This window comes from Alexandromys fortis, unplaced genomic scaffold, assembly GCF_014885135.2.
Source record: "Alexandromys fortis isolate MF-2015 unplaced genomic scaffold, M_Fortis_MF-2015_v1.1 scaffold_14, whole genome shotgun sequence".
Lineage (NCBI taxonomy): Eukaryota > Metazoa > Chordata > Mammalia > Rodentia > Cricetidae > Alexandromys > Alexandromys fortis.
The window spans coordinates 7,422,946-7,443,481 of NW_026067910.1; the positions used below are offsets into that span (position 1 = coordinate 7,422,946).

The window sequence follows — 20,536 nt, forward strand, 5'->3', positions numbered from 1 at the left end:
TTTTGTTTTTTTTTTTTTTTTGTTTTTTTTTATGAGCAGGCATTTCTTGAAGTTGATTTTTGTGTTAAGACAATGAAACAGTCTACTCACCTCTCAGGTCTGGTGATGAGAGAAAGTTAAATTTTTTTTTGTTTTTTTTTATGAGCAGGCATTTCTTGAAGTTGATTTTTGTGTTAAGACAATGAAACAGTCTACTCACCTCTCAGGTCTGGTGATGAGAGAAAGTTAAACAGGCACCTCTCAAGCTTGTCCCTCTGTCTGTGATGGCCTGCACCCTGTTTGCCCAGGAGCTTTGCTCAAGTCTCATGGAGACAACCTACCACATATAGGAAACACTGGAGAGAAAGAGTGGGAAAAGAGAAAAGGAAAATGGGAAATTCTGTAACCCCCTGAAACAGGCCTGGACTTGTCCAAGTATGCCCGAATATGGAAAACAAAAATTAAAAAGGTATTAATGTAGCTGCTGTTTGTTTGACCATTCACATTAGAATTGACACAGTTGATCTAACCTTCCTAATGCTGTCACCCTTTAGACAGCTCCTCATTTTGTGGTGACCCCCAACCATAACAGTATTTTCGTTAATACTTTATAACTGTAATTTTCTAGTTATGATTGTAATATCTGATATACAAGATATCTAATATGCAACTCCTGTGAAAGGGTCCTTCAACCCCAAAGGGATCATGACACACAGGTTAAGAGCTATTGAATTAGACCAACATTTTAAGAATTGTTGGCTACAAGGTCTGAGTGGACAATGAAATCTGGTTTGTCACATTGTCCTCAGGCAGAGTGGAGGTGCATAGGGCAGGTAACAGATGGACTCCTGGCCCAGGCTTACTGCTCAGCCTTTTAGAAATCATGTCAATAATCTCTGAGATCTATCTATCTATCTATCTATCTATCTATCTGAAATGGATGATATTGGAGGATGGTAATACAGCTGTAAAATAAAATTACTTTCTTTAACTGTGGCCAAAATGTATATAGTAGGGAACACTCCTCAAGCTGCCCCCAGACACCTTTGAGGCAAGACTATAACATCTCAAGGTAAATGACAGAAGTTACTTCTACACTTAAAAGACTTAAAGGAAGAAAAGAGGTGACCCCATTTCACACCTTCATTAGTGCATCTTTTGGTTGTTTGTTTTTCAAGACAGAGGGTTCTCTGTGTAGCTCTGGATGTGCTGAAACTCACTCTGTAGACCAGATTGGCCTGAATTCAGAGATCTACTTACCTCTGCTTCCCAAGTGCTGGGATTAAATGCATGCTCCCCCAGCGCCTGACTTCATTAGTATATCCTACAAAGACTGGACAGATCCTGCCCAGCCCATATTCAACTCAGTGCCAATGGCAGTTGCTTTGTCAGACCTGCTAGGAGCTTCAGCTCCACCATAGCAGTAGATCTAGAGGGAACAATTGGTCTTCTTCTATTGTTTATTTTAGACTCTCCACACCCTTGAATAGAACTGGTAACACAGAAAACAAATCAGTAAGTTATAGTATGGTAAGTGATTTAGAGGACTGGCCAGATGGAGATATTTTACAATTTCCAATGGGTTAGCATAGGCTTCACTGGGAGAGTCTTATTTTGCTTTTTGTTTTGGTGCAGATCAGTCTCAATGGGTGATAAACAGGGGAAGGGCAGGGAACAGGGGTGGAACAGCCAGTACTAGGTTCTGTGGCTGGATCCCATTCAGACATGGGAAGAGCAGCATGGATATATGGTACCCAAGGTCAACTCATGGGCCTTAGAGATCATTATGAGGAAGACTGTCTTTGAATGAGCATGGAGTGTGATGTATGAGGTGTCAAGTACAAAGTAAGATGGTCCCACCAGGGAGGGGCACATTCAGTTCTTTGTTGTGAGGACAGCTTGAAGGGGGGTTGAACTGGTGTGTTAGCAGGAAATGTGAGATGTGTCAGCATTCTAGATACACACCAAACACATATTCCATAGGCTTTGCTAGTAGACAAGATGTGAGGTACAAAAGGAAGTAAGTGTTGAAATATGGAGCGGTGGCGGGGCTGCGTCCCCAACACCCAGGCCGCTTGGCTAGCTCATGCCCGAAATAACAACACACAAACTGTATTCATTTAAGAACTGCTTGGCCCATGAACTCTAGCCCTTACAGGCTAATTCTTGCACCTGGACTAGCCCATTTCTAATGATGCGTGTAAGCACCCCAAGGTGCGCTTACAGGGAAGATTCTAGCCTCCGTCCATCTTGGTGTCTCTGCTCCAGCAGAGCTGTCGGGTCTCTCTGGGAGCAGAGCAGAGTCTGACCTCACTTCCTCTTCCGCTCAGCATCCTATCCTGTTTATTCCGCCCACCTATCTTTTAACCTATCAGGGCCAGCAGTTTCTTTATTGCTCAGCCAATGAAATCAACAGATTGATATATGACACTCCCACATCAAGTAAGTTTTCAAGGGTCATTGAAGATTTGGTCTAAACAACTGAACTGTCGTCGCTCTCTAATTTTCTGAAGTATATGAACCTAGGAAAGGACTAAGTTCAGGGCGCTATAGCTAATCTCTGTGATTCAGAATATGAAGTATGTTGAGGTTATAATATCCTTTTGATACTCAAATAGAAACACGAACTACAAGGTAGATAAGAATCAAGAGCTCAAGTAGGGACCACTGGATGACAGATGGGTACACAGAGCCCTAAGATTCAAGTACCAAGGGAATGGGCCAGGATATAAAAGAGCCCTGGGATTATTAAACATCCAAGACAAACTGAATTATATGCTGTCAAAATTATTAAATGAGTTAAAAATACTTTCAACATGCTAAAAGCTAGTACATAGTAATAGATAGTTTTCATCTTTTATTTATAGTCACTATTTAAATGAAATGAAAAGTGAAGAAATAAAGTATGTTTATTTAAAAAACAAAAAATAAAAAAACTTAAATGTTGGAGCATTTTTCTCATTTATAAAATAATAGTACTGGCTATTGTAAAGACCAAATAAAGTCATATAATAAAACTTATGGTGAAAACTTATTGGCTGGAAAATTAATATTTAATACAAATCTAGAAAAATTTTGGCTCAAAGTTTTTTTTAAGTCAATGACTGATTATTTCAGAAGAGAAACAATATATATATTATTACACGTTATACAGGATATACACATGTGTAACTATAGTGAACACAAGTTTATGGTTCTGAGGCCTTCCTGAAGAAGATGCTGGGTAACAAGTGCTGGGCCGTCTTTCAGGCAGTCTCCATTCACAGATAAGTGTATTTCAGATGCTACTAAGGTCTAGCTATACAGGAGTGGCCTCTCCAGTGACCTGCTGTGTCTCTCCCCCACTTACACTGAGCTTCTTTGAAGGTGGCAAAGCAAGTCTCAGATATGCCAGGTCCCTCAACTATTCTAGAGGATGAGTTTCACACACACACACACACACACACACACACACACACACACACACACACGGTGAGGGTGATGTAGGACGCCTCTTTGAATGATGTGAATACCACTGGTTAATAAAGAAGCTGTTTTGGACCTGTGATTGGATAGAGCAGAACTAGGTGGGGAAAGCTAGGCTGAATGCTGGGAGAAAGAAGGCGGAGTTTAGCAGAAGCCATGGAGCCACTGCTGGAGACAGACGCCACTGAAGCTTTGCTGGTAGGCCACGACCTTGTGGTTATGCACAGATTAATGGAGATGGGTTAAATTAATATGTAAGAGTTAGCCAATGAGAAGCTAGAGCTAATGGGCCAAGCAGTGATTTAAATAATATAGTTTCTGAGTGGTTATTTCGGGGCTGAGCAGTCAGGAAACAAACAAGCAGACCTCCTACTACAAGAGGATTGAGGATTTCTCTTCATAGCCCAGGACACTGTCAACTCACACATCTTAGGATGGCCTAAAGCTCACAAATCTCTTGCCTCCACATCCTGAGTGCTAGAATTATAGGAACGTAGCCATGATGCGTGGATTGATTCGTCACCTTTAAAAATAGATTTCTAACAATGATAAAATACATAATTAAAAATACTTTTGGTATGAAATTATTATGCACTGCTACTTCTGTATAATTCTAAGGATTAAAGCAGGCCTGGCATTTAGGTATTTCTGTCTCCTCAAAGTGGATCTAGTCTTTACTTTATTGGCAACTGTACAGTTAGTTAAAATATCTGGAAAAACATAAACTGGATTTTAACACCCTCTTCATTCTTCCCCCCATTTGGCTCTCACCTAAGTATTTCCAACAGCTACGGAGATCAATGTATACATGAGCAAGTGTAGCTGGAACTCAGCAGTACAGCAGCAGCTCCCTCAGTGTTCTGTAGCCTCATCTGTACGTCAACATTGTCAGCAATGGCTTGTGTGTTTGGAGCTGTTTTTCGGTTGTCTGGTAGCTTACATGGCGCCTAGTAAACGGTGATTCAAGCGCATCTGGAAATCTACTATTTCCAACAAGTCCCTGAATTAGACTTATAGTTCCCACAACCTTAAAGCCTTTGGGATATAGGGATGTAGGAGGCTGACCAGATTGTCTCCACCCTCACTCAGCCCAGGCTGCTGTGCTGGTTTGTGTCTCATGGTCACCTACACCCTTCCTTCTCTGTGAACCAAGAATCTGAAATAAAAAGCAAAAAACAGACAAAAATCAGTGAGATGAAGGTTGATGTAGGTGGGCCTTCTGTCTATGTGTTATTCTCATTGGTTAATAAAGAGACTACCTTGGCCCTTTGATAGGACAGAAAATTAGGCAGGCAGAATAAACAGAACAGAATGCTGGGAGGAAGAAGGCAGTGAGACTGACGTGATGAAGCTCCGGCCCAAGATGGATGTAGGTTAGAATCTTCCTGGTAAGCTCCCACCTCATGGTGCTACACAGATTACTAAATATGGGTTAAAGCAAGATGTGAGAATTTGCCACATCTGGCTGAAACTATGGGCCAGGCAGTGTTTAAATGAATACAGTTTCCATGTAATTATTCTGGGGCTAAGCTAGCCGTGTGGGAACCAGGCGAAACAAAAAGCAGGCCTGCTCGCCTCATCACTACAGAAGGTAGGTGCGTATCTGGAAAGGGGGCATGATGTGACATGGAGAACCAGGCCCTTAGGTGTATCAGAAGCTACAAGGGGCCTAGAGCAAGCCAGCCTTCAGCACAAAGGACAGCTATGGAGGGGGCAGGACAAGTATACCCACTGAGAAACAGTGACAAGGATCCAGAAGCCCTGGGAGAGGCTGAGGGGAGAGCTGATGTTTGCTTCTTTCAGCTGACGGCCAGGTGGTTAGACTAGTTCTCATCCTTCAAGAGAGGCTTACAGCAAAGCCAGTTTTATTAAGGTAGGCTTCGGAGGTTTTCCCATTTTGTATTTGTTTCCTATTTGCTTCCCCCAAAAACACTTAGATATGCCTGGCATTTTTGCTTTTGTGAATGAGATCACTGATGACAATAAAGACAATAGAAGTTAACTCACTCAGTTGCCAATTTGGGTGTAGTACCTCCTCCCTGTGTGTCAGCAGGCACTGAGAAGTCAAAGAGTAAGCAATGTTTAAACATTATTATGAAAAAACCCCAAGTTAAACCAAGGTTGTTTCCACACCAAGACACACTTGAGGTAAATGCTTGCTTTCACAGTTTAACCATGCCATGGCATTAAAGCTCCAACCAAACATAGAGTGGCCTAAAAAAATTTCATTTATAGGGTAGTTTACTCTCTGCTTCTGTTTGTGTGTTCAAGCATGCATGATGCATGTTCATGTGTGGGTATCAATGGGATAATCAGTGGTCAGCGTTGGGTGTCCTTCCTCAGGAGCCATCTACCTTGCAATGGAAAGGGTCTCTAACTGGCTTGAAGCTTACTAAGTAGGCCAGGCTGGCTAGCCAGCAAGCCCCAAGGGTCCATCTGCCTCTACTGCCCAGAACTAAGATTACAAGCATACACCATCACATCTGGCTTTTCTTCATGGGTTCTGGGAACTGAACCAAGGCCCTTGTGTTTTCAAGGAGAGCACTTAACAGACTGAACAATTTCCCAAACACCCATTGTGGATTATTTTTGGTTTTGAGGCAGGTTCTCAATCACAGTTTGACCTTGGTTAGTTGGTTGGGTACATACTGTGGAGGTGGAAGAATCTGAGATAGATGCCAACATCAATGTCTTCCTCCACATGTTCAACAACGGTGAGTGTGCTCTTACACACTTGTGTGTATACTTCCTCCTCCCAAAGGGAAAAAAATCCCAAATCCTTACTTTCCTCTTTCGTTCTAGAAAGTCTGCTTAAACCCAGGGAAGAAAAAAATAGCAAATGGTAGAAGGTTAGGAGTATATTCAGGATCATACTATGCCTGAACGTTATTAAACGATTGAAGAAATACATTACTTAAGCCATAGTCTCAATGTTTTTCAGTAGGTTTAAGTGAGAACATAATAAATTTTAAAATTACTCCTTGTATAAAAATTTTATGAGCTGTGAAAGGGGCTTGAAAACTCCAAAGTAATTTATATTCTAACAATTTAAAATGTTCCATAAGATAGTCAATTTGGAAATTAATTTTTAAATGCTTAAGAAAATTGATGTTCATAAACTTTTGTGTTTTTTTCTGTGTGAATTTCATGAAGTAAAATATCATAAAACATACAGTTTTAAGTACTATTCATTGTTGGCTAAGGTTTCTGTCCTGCATGGTTCCCACAGTCATTAAGTCCCAAAGAAATCACACAGAGGTCTACATTAACTATAAACTGATTGGCCCACTAGCTCAGACTTCCTATTAATTCTTTTAACTTATATTAACCCATTATTCTTATCTATGTTAGCCACGTGACTTGTACCTTATTCAGCGAGGTAGTCACATCTTGCTTCTTCTTTGGCTGGGCCAGGACTGTGGAGGAATGGGCTTTCCTCTTTTCAGAATTCTTCTGTTCTCATTGACCCGCCTCTACTTATTGTCTGGTTGTCCCGCCTATAATTTCTTGCCTGACTACTGGCCAATCAGTGTTTATTTAAAAAATAACTGACAAAATACAGACAATTGTCCCACACCAATTCATGTCCCAAAATTCCTCTAAAAGAATCAATCATTGTTATAAATACATACTTCAAAGTAAGCTATAAGGACAGAACCCCCCAAACTCCTGCTAGAATCCAAAAAAAGGGTTTTAGAAACACACAGAACAGAGCTTGAGCCATCTATTCCCACTAGAAACAGAAACTTCTTTTGTTTTATTTTATTTTTGCTTACATATTTAGTTTCTGTAGTGCCAGGAATTTAATATGGGGCTTCATACACACTAGAAAAGCATTCTACTTTATGAGAATATCCTAAGCCAAATTTGCTTGGTTTTAAAGATACTAATGGCAGCCTAGTAGGGTAACATTTCCATATTAACCCTGGTGTGGTGTGACCCATTACAGCTGGAGTTCTGGTTCACACTCCTTTCTAACCACATGATTGAAGGTGTATTGAAGGTAGGCACCTGAGAGCAAAAGACAATCAAACCAGGGAGTACTGGTCAAGGGGAAAAGTGAGAAAATCCAAAAGGTCAGTGCTCAGAAAGCTACTGTGTGACTTGCCTTGATGATGCCACGGAATGAAAGCACACTTCTCAAAGACAGAAATGCACCGGTCACATTCGATCTGATGCATGAGAATAAAGACAAAAGTCTGAGAAAACCACATCATTTTGGCAAGTCATTCCAAATGTTAATAAACACTACATTCCACGGAGACTGAGTAGAAAACACAAAGCAAAATAGACAGAGAACAGAAAACACTCATATGCCCTATTAGATTTATGGGTGCTCCCTTCTTGCCATTTGGTCTGGATCAGTGAAAGAGACAACTTAGAATATAACTTTTGTATTACAAAAAAAAAAGAAAACCCCAAACCAAAACAATAAAAACCAACCAAATAAACATAAACAAAGACATGTGAAAAACTTTTTGTGAAATGAATCATTAACTCATTCATCCCAAGGGCTGGTATCACAGTAACTGAAATGAATTATTTAGCATTTTAAATCATGAAGCTAACCCTGAAATTATAAACCCAACAAGAGAGCTGGACTTCTGCATGGCACTTAATAAAACTGTGTGTACACCTATAAATACTGCACTACCCTTTGAAGGCACTCGGTTGAGTTGGGGAAGACAATTCTGGCTAGACTGCTTTTCATAATTATGGCTTTTTTCTCATCTCTTCATCCCAGTCAAAATCTAATGCTTCGTCATCTAGTTCTGAGAGAGTGAAGAGAGAGAGAGTGGAGAAATTTGCCCTCTCAGTGGGTGGCTGCAGCTGAAAAGACTGTCTTTGCTGGCCAAGCACTGGAGCTGGGGCTGCAGGAGGACTGTGGCTTCTCTCCCGGAGGTCCTTCCTTTCAGGAGGGAGGGTTTCTGATTTGGATTCTGGTGGGGAAGCAAAGGAGAAATTTGCCAGTCTGGCTAATGTGCCAGCATGAACCTTGCTGCTTTTATTGCCGCAGGAAACCCCTTCCTTTCTGTCTCTCTCACAAGCTAGATGGGAAGGCCCAGCCTGTTTCCCAAGCTCCAAATCGAGCTGAACAACCCTTCTTTCAGGCTTCTGTTCCTGCTCCTCTCTTGGTTGATTTCTCTCTGGTGACTGCCTTGAGAGCTCCTTTGTCCTTCCCTGCAGCTGGTCAGAGCGCTGGTCAGAGCATCTGTCTCCTGAGGTAGATGTCAGCTTTCCTGGGCCTTCCACAGGCACAGCTGCTTCTTTTCTTGTTCTTTGTTGGGGAACTTCAGAACTGTGGGCTGCTATTTTAGTGGAATGGGGAGGTACAGGGCTGAGGCCCTCAGAGGAGTGGCTCAGTTTTGTCTTCTGCTTGAAAGTGAATTTGGCCAGTTTCACCAGTGGAGTGTGTGTATTCTCAACACTCTCAGGTTCAGGCTCCCCCAGCCGAGCAGGAGATTTCTGTCTCTTTCTTTTGGGTGTTCCTGTTGTTTTCTCTGGTTCAGACGAGAGAGATGGGACTGTGGGTGGCAGTGATCGCACCCGGGTTGTACTTCTACACAAGCTCTGGGACCCCTCTTTCCGCAGTTTGGGGAGACTGTGGGGCACATGAGTCAGTCCAGAATCTGGTTCATCACCCTGTCCTGCTCCTTCACATACACCAGCTGCCTTCCTAGCCTTTGTACTCTCGCTACTGTGTGGCCTTAAGGGAGCATCCACGGCTCCTGATGACGGCAGATGTCCAGTTTCTAATAATTTCTTCCTGTGCCCTGGCCCAGGCTTCTCCTTGTCCTGAGATCTCTTCTTAGGGATTTTCAAAGCCACTTTTTCCTCAGTTGTTTTCAGTTCAGGAGACACAGCACGGCTCTTCGTTTCAATCTCAGGAGATGCCATGAGGTCAAGCCAGTCTAAGTTGTCATCTCCGCCACCTTTGTGCTGTGCTGAATGGTTACTACTTGTTGGTCCATTACACTCCAGACTAGGTGCGGAGTCTCCATCAGGACGTTCCATGGCACCCTCTGCAGGGGAGGAGTTGGGCCAGCTACAGCCCTGTTCCTGCTGTGCTGAAGTCCCCTGCCATGGCTTGTCCCTTGGATAATTTCTTGAGGAACCTGGAGCTGCCTCAACCTCTACTGCCTGTGGCTGGGGCTGGTGCACACTGTCATTCTGTAACCTAGGCAGAGACAGATAAGGAAAACACACTGAAAGAAGGAAATTCTATGCCAGCCTTCTGTTTCTTTACTCTCTGAGATGCCACCTGGAAGGTTTAAGTGCAACACAATTTCAAATCAGTAACAAGTACAGTCTCCCAGAGTAAAAGAAAATTACTTTGAATTCAGGACTCTGCCAAGCATTTTCTTTCAACCTAAAAACTGTAGTAAAACAAAGAAAATGAAACCAGAGTCTGGTCTAGGCTTTCACATCACTCTGGAAGCACTGACTTCACTGAGACCCTTTGCAGACCTGTATGAAACACTCATTCACACAGAAACACTGAGACTCCCTGCACAGAAGCTGCCATTTCTAAGGGATGGCTCTGATGGTTTCACCAGGCAGCCCTGGAGATGTGGATTCAGCATTACTGAATGGAGGTACTGAATTGCAGTGTGCACAAGAACTGCCTGCTTAGGAGTGAAGTCTGTGGCCTGCTTGTCACCGCCAGTGCCTGCCCACCTTCAGAGCACAGCGGACCCTCTGGGCACTGTCCACCCTTTCCTGCAATGTCCCATCACGCTCCCTCAGAGCCTCTGAGCAGCTCTCCAGTGCTCTGACACAGAATTAGCACCTGCTCATCAGCTCTGGATGAAGGATCTACTCATGAAATCTGCTCTCAATATCAGGCATATTAAAGCCGAGCACAAGCCAGAAGAACCGCTTTCTAGCAGAAATTACTGCTTCCCAGAGTGGATCCTTCAGAAGGTCCTTAACTTAGAAATGTCAGCCCACTGTGGTGAAATATATGACCCTGCTTCTGTGTGCTAAATCTGAAAGGAAATTACACTTAAAATCAGGTGAGAAATTATTCTAAAATTCATGTACAGTAACAGAAAAAAGAATTTAAAAATATAGATTAAATATATTAGGTTAATATATAGTTCTGGGAAATAGAATTATATTTGACTTTTGTTTTTTTTATTAATTCACTACTTCTAGTTATTAAAATGTACAAAGAACATATATTACTTTTATAAAAGTAATTGCAAATTATAAAGGGATTATAAACTTATTACTCACAGGTTTAGAAATAGCAACAGAGTAATAGGCTCGAGTTCCTTGTTTCTAATTTGGGTTGCAGCCAAACAGAGAAGCAAGCAGCTTTCCAAATCACCACGAGGGGAGCACTTCTACGTCAGCAAGTGTTGGGACCCTCACACTTGTCAGAGCTATGGAAGAACAGCCTCAGAGCCGAGGGACTTCAGGAGTAGAATGGTTTGATCGTTCTATTTTTTTTAAAAGTCTAATTCCTGTTTAGCAATTAAATTTCCTCAAGAAATTTCTGCAGTTGTGCTAGAACATCCTACAACCATGTGTTATCTGTGCCGTTTGATCTGAGTCGTCAGAATGGCCATCGTTTGTGGTGGGAACTAGCTAAGCATCTTCTGGAAGAAAGTATGGGAGAATATGAGCGATTTTACTATGAGATCTGTTAGGGGACTCTTTCCTAAATGGCAAAAACATATAGGCTACCTGGGTTCTTATGACTTGATGAAATTAGCTTCCAATTGGATCTTGAAGATAATTTACCCCTAGTGTGAGGCACTTGGTTCTGTTGTGTTGAGAGGATCAACACCAAAACATGTTTCTTCATGATTAAGAAGTAACAGTAGAGAATTGAAGACAGAATTGGTTTTTGGTTTGTTTGTTTTTTGATAGTCCTATCTATAGACTTCTCCCCACACTAGTCCAGGAGAATCACTTCTCAATATGAGATGACTAAGGCTAAGCCTTGTGGTCCTCTTTTCTTGAATCCAGCATTTATCACTTCTGGTAGACTGAGCTAGCCAAAAGTCAAGTGGACTGTCCCAGGCAGAGCTGAGCTGAGTCCAGCTGAGCCTCCTGAGGTTAGGCTACACCTAACCACATATGCTCTGGGTCATAAAAGTGGCTAGGGCCAAAGGAGAGGCGGATTAAGCTCACACAGTGCCAGTTTACTGTAGCGCGGTACCTATTACTAGGGAGTAAAGCCAACTCCGCTCATTGCCCAGGAGAAATGTGATAGGTTTGAATTAGAAGCAGAATGCTGCTGGGAGAAGTCGGACAGACAGCAAAGTGGAGAAAAATGCTAGGAGAGATATTTCCAAGGTCTGACTTAATGCAGCCAACAATCCCAGTGCGACAGCCACTAAACTTCAACACGCACTCTACGCATTGTCTGCTGTGAAGAAAATACTCCGACTGATCCTGGACAGACAGATGATCTTGCCATTTCTTATTCATTTCAGAAGTGAAGATTCAAAGTCTAGCTTTACAGAAACCCATGCATTTAGGGAACACTAAAATTCAGGTCAAATGTCTTTAGGTAAAGTTACACATTTTAATTCACGTAACACATCACCCCATGCCCCTCCCATGTCTATTATCCACACGTCATAAGTGAGGAGTTCTGAAACACTCCTCTGCCATTCCCCAGTTGTTGACCCAGTCAACATGACATCCAGAGACAGCCATCTCCCCTGAATCAGCCTGAATTTCTGACTCCCTAAAAATTAAGCACTAAAATAGTGGAAGTTTTTTTTGTTTTGTTTTTTGTTTGTTTTTTAAGGCACTGAGTTTTGCAGCGGTTGATTATACAGCAACGGATAATGAATTGATACTTGGCAGTTTTCTGCTAACTAGCTTCCAGTTTCACTAAATGCCAAGGAGGCATCTTTCCCCATGTGCCTGCCTTTGATTTCCTCCTTTACCTTTCAAGTCTTCTAAGCTCTTCGCTCAAGAGACTCTGCAGTTCCAGCTTTTCCAGAATGAGTTCACACTGCCTCCGGTACTGTGCCCGTGGGCTTTTAGGGAAGGAAGTGTGAAGAACATTAACACCTCCCAGCAAAGCACCTCCCTGAAGGGCGAAAAAACACCAGGAACAGTCACAGATCAACTTGGACAAGAGTAAGGACACACCAGGGACCACTGATCTCAGGTGGGAAAGACCACATCTCTACGCCCTAGTCTTAGGCATCACAATCATGGAACCCTTTCAAATTTCTATATCCTTTCCCCTGCAGGATCACTGTGCCAGGAAGCCACAGGTCACTAGTGAGAGCATGAACTTTCCTAAGTTTGCTGAGGAAGAAAACTACTGAGACCTGCTACTTCCCATTTACAGGCAAAGGCAAGGGCAACAGCTCCCTTCTTTCAAATAATTGCTTTTGGATTTTTCGAGGAAGCACTAGGTATAGAACTTGATCAATTTTACAACTCTTAGTATATTAATAAAGTGCCATTTAAGAAGAGCCTGTAATTAGGTGAACATTAGGCATAAATATCCTTACCTGCATTGAGGATTCCATCACTGCCACCACCGTAATAGCGTCTTCCAGCGTCACAGTATTGCGGAACATCAGGCGAGCATGAGCTAAGATAGCAAGACACTTTTACTGAGGTGATAAACGCAATCCTGCAATTGACATCTCTACCCTCTAAACTTGCATTTTATAGATGAACTAAATTAATCATCAGTTAATTTTACTAGAACAGGCAACCATCTTCAAAGTAGTTTCTCCAAAAACAGGCCTCATCCTTCATAGCCCACACAATTTTGGGTATTTATATGAGAACGTTCTAACTCCAGCACAGAAATCACTGTAATAACATGCATTTAATATTTAGAAATTTTTATTCTTCATTTTTTTACTCTCATTTAAATACACAAAATTAAAACTCATTTCTTATCTCTGGCACCTCTTTTATCTATGATTTACGAGCCTTTTAAAACATCAAACTAGCAAGCAAGAATTTTTAGATTTTTCTTGCCAGAATGTTAGCTATAAATCCTTGAATAAAATTAGGTTCATTTATTTATGGCATTTTATTAAGTTTACATGATTTCATGATGCTACATTCAATTCATATGAATGTTATTCATTTGCACACAGGTAAAGTGTAAATACTGAGATGGACATTAGCTGCATGTGTACGTGCGAGCCCTAAGCCTCTGGGATAGAATGGGGTACAGTTTTGCTGATTGGTTACAAACAGGCATGAGACACAGGGCTGGGTACTGGGCAGGCAACTTGCACTCTCCCTCCTGTCCTCCACTGAAGTTTTTCAGTCTTATCACCAGCTATGTGACAGACAGCTTTGCAGAAGCCCTGTTCCCACTTTATCTCCATTTCCTGGGGACTCCACTGAACCTTGCTGTGGACTCCGCTTTCTTCCCTCACCCCAACCCTTGCTGTCAGCTACCTATTAGAGCTGGCAACACTTGGTCTGGGAACCCAGTGGCCACATGGGCTGGGAGTCAGGTAGGTGACTTTCACCCTCTTTCCCTGTCCTCCATTACAATTTCCCAGTCTCACCCCCAGACCTGTAGCAGACTGCTTACAGTGGTCTGTCCTCTCAACCTCCCTGCATTCCTGGGGAACGGCCTGTCCTCCCACCCTCCCTGCATTCCTGGGGAAGGGCCTGTCCTCCTACCCTACCTGCATTCCTACCTGAACTCTGCAAACTTTGGAGTGGACAGAGCCTTTCTACTTCCTGTAGCTCCTCAGAGCCCACCCTTCTAGCACTTACCCTTTACTTCCTATTCGCCCCCAATGCTAGACACACTTTCTACCCTGGGCCCCTGGTGGTCACACCCGGCAGGGACTCAGGTAGGTAAATCACTCACTCTTCCCTTCCTATCATCCATTACGACAACAGGCTCACAGACTCACCTCCTTCCACCTCAACTCCCCTCTCTGGAGACTCCAACTCTCGATCAGGCCCTGGGTTTCCCTCACCTTCATTTACTAGAGACTCCAAGTCTAGGTCTCCATAGCCTTTTCATCTCTGTCTCTCCAGAAAATTCTTTACCATAATGTAACATATTTTCAGGTTCCCTTCCTACTACAGCATCTCTAACTCCCTGCAGACCCCAGCTCTAGGTGAACAGGATTCCCTCAGGTCTTTCCTGAAGTCTCTCCCAAAATTTTCTCCTAGCCCCCACTTTATTCCTCTCTGCTACCCGCTGACCTGCAGAAGCACTCCCTACTAGCCAACCCACCACAACACACTTTCCTAAGATGCAGAGAGGCCAACCGAAAACAAGGGAAGGAACAGCCACCCAGCAAAGACAAGAGCAGATAGCAACAGCTAGTACCACAGTCACCCCAACCCTGGATGTCTAGACACCAGCACAAAAATACAACCAATAAACACCAAGACAATCTGACTCCACCCAGAACCCAGTAATCTCACTACAATAGGTCCTGAGAAATGTAATGTAGCTGAAGCCCAAGAGGACCACAATAGCTACTGTGATTATATGTTCAAGGACCTCAGAGAAGATAAAACAGATCCCTTAATGAGGTCTGCGAAAATACAAACAGTAGAATGATAAAATGAAAACAATCACAGCATGAAAATAGAGTGCAACCAAGAAACAGAATCACTCAAAACAAAACAAAACCCCATGAGATAAAACTGGGAATAACAAATGGAGGAAGTCAGACAAAAGCCCAGAAGTGAGCCTCAACAGAACAACAGACTACATGAAAGAGGGAATCTCAGGTGTTGAAGATAGGAGGAAGCAATGGGTACCTCATTCAAAGAAAATGTTAAACCTAAAAAAATAAAATAAAATAAATTAAAACCCAGGTACAAAACTCCCAGGAAATCTGGGACACAGAAAAAAACATATTTCTATTATTTGTAGATAGCTAGAATAAACGCAGATCAAAGGTACAGAAAGTATTTTCAATGAAGTCATAAGAGAAAAGAAAATTTCCTAATTTCAAGATTAGGAGGTCTCCCCTATCAAGGTACAAGAATACAAAACATACAGGACCAGGAAAGAAATTCCCCATAGCACATAATCATGATACTAAATGTACAGAACAAAGAAAAGATATTAAAAACTGCAAGGGAAAAAGACCAAATAACATATAAAGGCAGGCCCATTAGAATAGCACCTGAGTTCTCAAAGGAGACTCTAAAAGCCAGAGGGCCCGGATGGATACTCTTACAAACTCTAAGAGACCACAGATGCCATCAAATAACAAGCCCAGGAAAACTTTCAATCACAATAGATTGTGAAAGAAAAACATTCCATGATAAAATAAAATTTAAGCACCATCCATCTACAAATCCAGCTCTACAGAAGGCACTAGAAGAAAATTTTCAACCTGAAGAGGTTGAACCAAGAAAACACAAGGAATAACGAAAAATGCACACCATCAGAACACAACAACAAGAATCAATAAATGTTGCTCACTGATATCTCTCAACATTGATATTCTCAATTCCTCAACAAAAAGACATAGACTTGTTAGTTGGATAAGAAAACAGGATCCACCTTTCTGCTAGAAAGAAATCCAAGAAATACACCTTACCCATCCAGGATGCAAAGGACCCAAGAAGCAAGCTGGTGCAGTCATTTTATTATCTGACAAAACAGAATTCAAACCCAATGTAATCAGGACAGGAAAGGACACTCAAAAAAAGAATTCTCCAAGAGAATATTGGAATTCTAAATATTTATGTACCGAAGATAAGCGCACTCAAGTTCATATAAAAAATACCCTCTTCAATCTTTACTTTTTAAGAGACTATGAGTACCTTTGAGTGGGGATTACTCTTATCATCTTTTAAATGCACAGAACATGCCTTGTACAAACTAGGCACTCAATAAAAATATCTGTAAAATAAAATGAACCTTCTGCTAATCGAATCAAGCTTTCCAATAGGCGGATGGTTGTCCGGGCTGCATTTCGGGAATCCCTCTGCCTTTGCATTTGATAGTATCGGAGGAGTACTTGCTTGCTCCCATCAGACAGTGTGGGCTGCAGACCCCTAATGAGGCAGAAGTAGGCTCTCATCTTCTCCATGCTCCACAGACTCTCCGACTTGCTGGGGTGACCTGCGTCCATACACCAGACCTTGGGTCAGTAGATTAAAAAACAGGTGGGAAACATCTTATTTTGAGGAATTTGAGAAAGTTCCTATACACATTTTAATATTTATTTAATTTTGGATTTTTTGAGACAGAATCTCTCTATATATAGACATACCTGGCTCTCCTGAAACTCACTCTGTAGACCAGGATGATCTGGAACTCACAGAGATCTGCCTGCCTCTCAAGCGTTGGGATTAAAAATACACACCACCACACCCGGCTCCTTTATACATTTTTAAAAGGTAAGCTTCAGGTTTTATGTCCACTGAAATCCTGGCCTATTCTCCTTTTAGCATGTAGCTCCAGAATAAGCTGTTTTGATATAAGATTAGTAAACAAAAAAGTTAACCCCAGAGAAAAAATTATTTAGAATAATTCTGGTCTCATGTATAGTAATAGAAACTTAAGTAGGTCAAATTTAAAGAAAACTAACATTTATTGATTTCTATTTCATAATTCTCTCCAGTTTTGTGTGCAAGAGTATTAATTTTTCAGCATAAGGATGTCTCTTATGAAAAAGGATATCTATCTATCTATCTATCTATCTATCTATCTATCTATCTATCCATCCATCCATATATCATCTACCTAACCACCTACCTACATGCATATGTAGTTCACCTATATTCTCATGATGGAGGTGGAGACAGCCACTTTGCCCTCTGTTCACTATGCTGAAGCCCACTAACTAGTTCCACAGCTGCCTTCTGTCTAAGCTTCTCTCCATCACTGTCAACACAGACATCTTGAGTATTTAATTTAAGGGAATACCCTTTGGTTAGGTTTAATCTTTCCTTCTCATAGTGAGTAATTTGTTTCTCTTTGCCTACCTTTATTTTCTAAGATGAAGGAAGAAATGATGCGGTCCCAGTCTTCATTCCTGGTGTCGAGCAAAACCAGGACGAGGTCAAATCGACTTAGGAGTGGGCTACCGAGAGCAATGTTCACAGACACGGACTCCTGGGGGTCATACTGGCCTTTGGGGTTAGTTGCTGCCAGGATGGTGGTCCTTGTGTTCAGCTTACAAACAAGGCTGCCGAGATAAAGGGAACAATTCATTAACTGAGATGAGAACAAGAAGCAAGATAACACTTGTTATAAAATGGGGCTGTACTTTACCTTGAAAATCTCCAGAAACGTCTGTGAAAGAAAATGGAGAGACAAAACAACAAAAAAACAAAACAAAATCTGAAAACCAAATTCTAGCGAACTGGAATGGGTATCTTTAAGAGAATTGTTCCATAAACACTTCTTATGCTCCTACGATGAGCAGGACCCTCTATGTTAAGCACTAAGATCTGTGAAAAATGAAACCAAGTCTGGATACAATACTTAAGTAGTTTGTACTCTACTAGCTATAATCTAATTCAAGGCGGCATCCAGGAAGTTCTTTACGGTTAAAGACACAGAGGAAATAAGGCAGCATGTATTCTCCTATCTAGATGGAAAAGATAACCACAGAAATGAGATGAAGCAGCTTTTGAACTAGACTCTTCAAATCATCAAGGCATTATTAGTTTGAAGAATATATGTAGTGTGGAAGGTAGAAGAAGAGGATGATATTGGGAAATGGTTGAAGCAAAAACTTCTTATGTATTTGCTTATTTTGTTTTGATTTTTTTTCTATCTATCTATCTATCTATCTATCTACCTACCTACCTACCTACCTATCATCTATCTATCATCCATCTATCCATAAATCTGTATTAGGGTTCTCTAGAGGAACAGAACTGATAGAATGAATGAATATACATGAGGTTTATTAAAGTGGCTTATAGGCTGTGGTCCTGCTAGTTAAACAATGGCTGTCTACCAATGGAAAGTCCAAAAATCCAAGAATGGTTAAGTCCACAAGGCACGATGTCTCAGCTCCTCTGAGACACCAGCATCCCAAAGGAGTAGATTTTAATGTCAGTGAATTGAGAGTGAAGGCAAACAGGCAAAGAACAAAGAGCTTCCTTCTTCTATGTCATTCATATAGGTGGCTACTAGAAGGCACGACCCAGAATAACCTCAAAAAATACAGATTTAAAGTTGGTCTTTCCACTTTAAATGATTTAATTAAGAAAAACCCCACTTGGGTTTTAATTAATTCCAGATGTAGTGAAGTTGACCCCAGGAATTACCCACCTCTTCCTGCCACCACCTTGAACTTACTATATAACCCATGACAGCTTCCAACTCAAGCTCAGAATCTTCCAGCTTTAGATTCTGTAGTGCTAGGACTATAGATACGAACCACCATGCCCGGTTTGTTTTGGTTATTCTAGACAGGAAAGAAAAAGAGTGCAGGGGGAAAAAGAACTCAGGAAGAAGTCTGGGATCAGTTTGACATGGAGTTTTGAGGAGCAATTATGGAAGGACTCGCTGAGTGGATTAGAAAGGAAGGGGCAACACAGAGGCGCATGGGCGCTGGCACAATGAATGGCCTAGCAGAAGGGATACAACGACCTAAGCAACCAGTGATGACAGGAATGGATGTAGAATAATTTAGATATCACCTTAAAGCTAATTAAGTCTCAAAAATGCACTATATTTACTAACAGAAAAGTATACCATTTTTATCTGTGTGTGCTTTGCACTTGGTAACCATTTGTAGAGTGGGATACCTGCCTCTTAGAAGTCACAGTCCTGTGGCAGCAAATATGAGCTACATTTGTTCATCTCCATCCTATTTCCAGACATCTCTAGAAACTTCTTTCCCTGAGGCTAAAAACATTTAAAAATCTTTACTTATGGCAAATAGCACAGAAAGTCACTACTGAATAAGACAAAAACAGACAAGTCATTTTTACCAAAATCTTGGCCCCACTTTTAAAACTTAGTTGAAGAGAAAACAAATGGATGGTACAGCTTTTACAATTGATGTGCCAAACTAGCAGATGCTTAGGGCTTGAAATCAGTCTCATCACTTCAGTATAACAGTATTTACCAACCCCCAAACCACAGTAGCCATCCTTGGTAGGGCTACCTGCACTCATCATAACCAAGGGAGGTCTCTGTAAGAATGGCAACAAAACGAAACAAAACTGCATCTGTGGTAACTGAAACAGATTCTTTCTCTCTGAGCCACAAACGTCAGGCATTTATGGTGAGCAGAGTTCTCACCTCCAGTTAGCTAAGAGCAGAACAGCTAAGGGGTGAACAGGCTGTGCTCAGCACCTGCTGGTTAGGGGCAGGTGTTGGTGTTGGCACCAGCCTGAGGAGGCTGTTGGAGAGACTTCCTCTGGAGACACCTGGAGAGTTTGAAAGTATTCAATGACAGGAGAAAGACAAGGAACACATAGTAACAAAAAGAAGTAATTTTTTTTCCTGAGGTAACTGGGGTAAAATTGGAAAGATTCCATTTACAGAAGAAGCTAAGGAATACCTGGCTGGTGAGGCAAGTGACCAAAAGCAAAAGAACGGGTGAGAGAGGAGACATGGGGTATGAGGTCGGGCAGACAGATTCCCTAGCACGGAAGGGTGGGTGTGGTGCCAGATGGTCTCTGGACACTCGTGAGGGGGAAGGCAGTTGCAGACTTGTAATACCACATTTCTTAAAACTGAGTAGGGGTTTGGAAAACTAATAACAGCACACACATACTCAGGTCCTAAGTACTGGTGCCAGCAATGGTTTGCTGGATGACCACTGAATGGGTGAATTCACAAATTAGGTAAAGGAGCTCAGTTTTAAAATCATATAGATTTAAAGAAGGTAGAAGAATTCTATCTTTTTCCTTGATATAAGGAATAATATATCATATTTATAATAGTAAACAACTTAAGTGTCTATGCACTATTTCTAATCATCACAAAACTCTACCGAGTGCCAAGATCAATGCTCTTTCGTTTCTGGACTGTGTTCTTGGAAGCCAACCCATTTTAGACATTGATGGAGGAAGGTCATTGGTTAATTAATAAAGAAACTGCTTGGCCTGATAGGTTAGAACATAGGTGGGTGGAGTAAACAGAACAGAATGCTGGGAGGAAGAGGAAGTGAGCTCAGACGCCATAGCTCTG

At 41.7% G+C, this 20,536-nt stretch overlaps 1 protein-coding gene across 9 annotated transcripts in view; it reads right to left on the minus strand.

Annotated features, from left to right (window-relative positions):
- The window catches only part of Mcm9 (minichromosome maintenance 9 homologous recombination repair factor), an 88,683-nt gene that overhangs the window by 15,214 nt on the left and 52,933 nt on the right, over window positions 1–20,536 (minus strand). For 2 of the 9 annotated variants that reach the window (XM_050137974.1, XM_050137973.1), the window contains exons 9-13: window positions 17,365–17,567; window positions 16,295–16,498; window positions 12,933–13,015; window positions 12,354–12,499; window positions 7,192–9,622 (exon numbers count right to left, since the gene is read on the minus strand). In XM_050137974.1, the coding sequence (XP_049993931.1) occupies window positions 8,158–9,622; window positions 12,354–12,499; window positions 12,933–13,015; window positions 16,295–16,498; window positions 17,365–17,567 (2,101 nt within the window). In that variant the 3' untranslated portion in view covers window positions 7,192–8,157. Of the gene's footprint in view, window positions 1–7,191; window positions 9,623–12,353; window positions 12,500–12,932; window positions 13,016–16,294; window positions 16,518–17,364; window positions 17,568–20,536 lie in introns of those variants that run through there. The other 7 variants (XR_007590946.1, XM_050137976.1, XR_007590947.1 and 4 more) reach the window with 6 other exon arrangements.